Source organism: Sinocyclocheilus anshuiensis, unplaced genomic scaffold, assembly GCF_001515605.1.
Source record: "Sinocyclocheilus anshuiensis isolate Anshui unplaced genomic scaffold, SAMN03320099.WGS_v1.1 scaffold1116, whole genome shotgun sequence".
In the NCBI taxonomy this organism is placed as follows: Eukaryota; Metazoa; Chordata; class Actinopteri; order Cypriniformes; family Cyprinidae; genus Sinocyclocheilus; species Sinocyclocheilus anshuiensis.
The window spans coordinates 226,595-231,594 of NW_015548257.1; the positions used below are offsets into that span (position 1 = coordinate 226,595).

General features: G+C 40.8%; 1 protein-coding gene across 1 annotated transcript in view; it reads right to left on the minus strand.

Moving 5' to 3' along the window:
• LOC107655457 (receptor-type tyrosine-protein phosphatase delta-like) overlaps positions 1-4,586 on the minus strand; it is a 78,327-nt gene extending 73,741 nt beyond the window's left edge. The window contains exon 1 of the mRNA XM_016442948.1: positions 4,412-4,586. Coding sequence (XP_016298434.1) covers positions 4,412-4,586 — 175 coding nt within the window. The remainder of the gene's footprint in view (positions 1-4,411) is intronic.
• Between the last annotated feature and the right edge of the window lie 414 nt (positions 4,587-5,000).

A 5,000-nucleotide genomic window follows, 5' to 3' on the forward strand; every position in this document is an offset into this window, starting at 1 on the left:
TGTCAGTCAATAAATGGGAAAACAAAGTAACTGGCATTACTTTTTTGAAAAAGTAACTCAGATATTTTCTTGTAAATTAAAAAAGTAATGCGTTACTTTACTAGTTACTTGAAAAAAGTAATCTGATTACGTAACTCGCGTTACTTGTAATGAGTTACCCCCAAAACTGGTTCTGATTCCAAACAGCTGATAGTAAACACACACGACTGCTGAATATGATCAGATCAGTGTCCAGTCATCTCCACTAGACAGAGTTATCAGTAATATTTTACATCAGTTAAAAGGGTCTGCCGCCGCCCCTCATTTACGCATTTATCCCAAGCGACTTACAAAAGAGGAACAAATGCAATTCGTCAAAGAGCCAACAATAATCAAAACATACAATGCCAGGTTTATTAGACAGCTGGAATAGGAAGTGAGCTAGAGAAGAGGAGAAACAGTAATGTGCATTTTTACAGTGTAATGCTGGATAGAATTGAACAGATCACGGTTACAGTATCGCAGGAGCGTTTGGGAAACCTGTCTGGAAACAACAGAGAAAACAACACTCTGGAAGCAGTGAATGTGACTGAAGCCGTTCCACCGGAGGAGTGCATTACGACAAACTCACTCATGGTTTAGGTAGTGTTTCATGAAAAACCAAAAGACCAGCATCCATTGAGCTAGAGGACAAATGCTGCTGTACTTCAACAATCTGAGTGCAAACGCCACAACAGTCCTCATCAGCGATTAAAAACTCTTTCTCGCATCTGTTCACATTAGCGGCCCGCTTACGAGGGAGTTTAGATGAAATGATATTGACACAGCAGCACCCACCCACTTCCTGCATATCGCTTTCAGCGGGCGGCATTCATTATGCTGATATAAATAAAGCAGTCATCTCCTCCAAACCACAGAAATGATCAGAGGTAAACAGGAGCAACAAACACGTCTGGCGCTGGAATGGTGAAGTTGCACCGTGTAATTATGTACCTACATGATCACTGCACACGCGTTCACCTAACCATCAATTACACGTTACACAGCCGAGTGTTTGCAGCACCGCTCGCCAGCTAAGCTAATTATTTGTTCACTTTAATTAGAGAGGCAGCGGAGATGAGGAGGTTACAGTAAACACAGGCACGAAGGGCATCATTTGCTCATTTTGGGGTGCGACACCAGACTGAGATCTGGATAAGAGCTGGAATCTCTGAGATCTGTGTTTGATCCACCTGTAGATCATGTAGGAATGAGGGATGCACCAAAATGAAAATTCTCCGGGTGGTTGCTACGTTGTTGCTATGCAGTTGCTAGGGTACTTGGGGTGGTTGCTAAGGTGTTGCTATGCGGTTGCTAAGGTACCCGGGATGGTTGCTAAGGTGTTGCTATGCGGTTGCTAGGGTTCCCGGGGTGGTTGCTAAGGTGTTGCTATGCGGTTGCTAAGGTACTCTGGGTGGTTGCTAGGGTGTTGCTATGCGGTTGCTAGTGTACCCGGGGTGGTTGCTAAGGTGTTGCCATGCGGTTGCTATGGCAGTTGCTAGGGTACCTAGGGTGGTTGCTATGCGGTTGCTAGGGTACCCGGTGTGGTTGCTTGGGTGTTGCCATGCGGTGTATAGGGTACTTACGGCAGTTGCTAGGGTGTTGCTATGCGGTTGCTATGGTACCCGGGGTGGTTCCCGAAACCGAACAAAATGAATAACTAGGCTGAAGGCTGAATACCGAACACAGTTTTTCGCGTTTTTCCCCCCTATGTATTTTGCCAATTCTTTTCACCATTTGCATAAATTAAATAGCCAAAATGTGCTTTTTACTGTTTTGTCTAGCTTTTAAAGAAAAAATCTATTACAAAACAACAATTTTAAAAAGTATTTATTTAACATTTTTTTTACATTCTAGCAGACATTAAACCAACACAGCACAATTTAACTTAGTTGAATGAATTTTTTTTGTCCATTTCTGAGACCCCCTTCTTGAATCAGGCATGTGATTGGCTAAAAACGGGACACTTTGAGCAGCAAATCAGCATATTAGAATGATTTCTGAAGATCATGTGACACTGAAGACTGGAGTAATGATGCTGAAAATACAGCTGCGCATCACAGAAATACATTACAGTTTAACACATATTCACATAGAAAACAGTTATTTAAAATTGTAATAATATTTCACAATATTACTGTTTCTGTATTTTTTTATTGTACAAATAAATGCAGCCTTGCTGAGCAGAAGACACTTCTTTTAAAAGAAAATATTACCGATCCCAATTTGAACACTATGTGTGAATGTTATAATAAATGTATTAATACAGCTATTATTGTCTTGCTTTTTCTCAGCTTTTATTTTGGCGGAAACCCGCAGGAAAACCTCAGTGCTTCTTTTTGTTGTCAACAGCAGATTTATAAATGATTCTCATTACGAATTTAGAAAGATGTTTGACGCACGTATCGCATCGTCACATCCATGCCTTGTAAAAATTCATAAAAATGTGACTGAGCAACTGACGAGTAACACTGTTTCAGCTCAATTAATTACCGCTCTTATCAGCGGCGCGCGGCATGAATATACATTCACAGGCGTTCGTTCACGACACGTGACGCGCTCGCCTTCAGCATCAGAATCCACTGCCATTCTCTGTTACAGTTTTTTCAGCTGCTTACACACAAAATCTTTACTCAGTTTCTGAAAGCTGACACTCAAACAGCAGAAGCACACACCAAATCTACAAAACCATACACCAAACCATGTGTGTGTGACAGTGGCGCTGCGTTTGCCGGCGCCGCTCACTAAATAAACTGTGACTGCCAATGCAACTCGCTTCATTACCACACTAACTAATTAATTACCGCTCTTATCAGCGGCGCGCGGCATGAATATACATTCACAGGCGTTCGTTCACGACACGTGACGCGCTCGCCTTCAGCATCAGAATCCACTGCCATTCTCTGTTACAGTTTTTTCAGCTGCTTACACACAAAATCTTTACTCAGTTTCTGAAAGCTGACACTCAAACAGCAGAAGCACACACCAAATCTACAAAACCATACACTAATACTCAGCCTTTGACTCGGTTTTCAATTTCATAAAACACTTTTTGCAAAACACAACACACATCTCTATGCAACACACAAAAATCTAACAGGAATTATAGTTTAGTTTTTTCAGCTGCTTACACACATTTTCAAAACGTTGCCTCTTTTTTTCCAAAACTTTACACACAAATCCAAGAATTGCACAGAAAATGCAAAATGCCTCGCATCTCTTGCAAAACGAAAAAAATCACAAACACATCTCAAAAGCAAACATTTGCAAACACCTATGCCTCGCATCTCTTGCAAAACGAAAAAATCACAAACACATCTCAAAAGCAAACATTTGCAAACACCTTTGCCATAATATTAATTCCTGTTAGATTTGTGTGTGTTACATAGAGAACTATGTGCTGTGTTTTGCAAAATGAAATTGAAAACTGAGTCAAAGTCTGAGAATTAATGTATGGTTTTGCAGATTTGGTGTGTGCTTCTGCTGTTTGAGTGTCAGCTTTCAGAAACTGTGTGACGAGTAAAGATTCTGTGTGTAAGCAGCTGAAATAAACTGTAATGGGCTGACACTGCGAGCAGGAATCGGGAACCAAAGCCGTGTTTCTGGAGGATTCTCTCGCGTCTGACAGCCAGTTCTTGACGAATGACACAAGCGTTGAGCTGATGGTGTTGTGAATGCGGCCGTGAGCCAAGCGTCTCGCTATTGTCTCGATTACAGACAGCATTTGCAGGGCCCCGGGGCCTTTGTGACGCGGCCAGCCAATCAAAACAAGCCCAGCAGCAGCCAATGAAGCACCAACACAAAGACCAACGCCGTCTCTTCCGCTCGAGTCAGCTACATCTGTTCACTTTTCCGAAACATGTTAAACACATGTACTTGTGAAGAATCAGACGTTTTAAAATCAACATTATTACACAGCAGATGAGTGCAAAGAGACATGACAATAATCACAGAAATATCTCACTGCAAAAAAAGATTTTCTGACTTAGTACTTTCCAGAAAACATTCTTAAATCAAGATGCATTTACTGGAGAAGCAAAATGTGTTGTTTTAAAATGAAGAGCGTTTAAGGTGTCAGAAAAATCAACTTAATTTAAAATAAAAACAAGATTGTTTTTCTGACTCCACTGGCAGATATTTGTTCTTGTCTTAAGCATAAACTCGCTTAATTTTAATACATTTTTCAGAAAACAATACTTAATATTTTAAGCCGTTTTGCATCTCCAGGTAATGTATCTTCACTTAAGAATGTTTAGATGTTTGTACTGCAAAACAACACAAACACACAAAGGAAGAACACTATTGTCTGCAGTGTGACTGCAATATACAGTACATTTGGAGGAAATTATGAGTGGTGTGAGTTTATAACGATTATGATGATAGTATATCTCACCTCTGATGATGGACAGTTTGGAGGTCACAGCGACTTCACCTTCAGTGTTTTTGGCGACACATTCGTAAACATTTTCGTCCCGCGGCGCTCTGAGTGGCTGGATACGCAGCACTGCTCCCGCCCCTTCATCAAACTCTACGGTCTGGACCAATGAGAGAGCGGCATGAGCAGACATCCACCAATCACAGCAGATCACAGTTATCAGATCAAAGAGGAAGCTGAATTATATTCAGAGTCTCGCAGGAAGTGAAATAATAACTCATTTATGACCAACACATTTAAATAAATTATATTTCCATGACTTTTATCCGACCGAATATCTGAACTGATCAAATATGGAGACCTTTAAGAGTTTATAAAAGGTAATTCTGCAGTATTTACAGTCTTAATAGGTTCATTTGGGATCACAGAACACACATTAAACACACTCATCCAGTGAGGAATGAAACACACACACACACACACACACACAGGAAGTGACATCAGCAGCCAGTATGAGCTCTGAATTCATGTTCACTGAATCAAACTGTTCAACATTCAAGTAGAGTTCAGCGGCTGAACTAAACTCATTAATGCTTATTTCACGTGT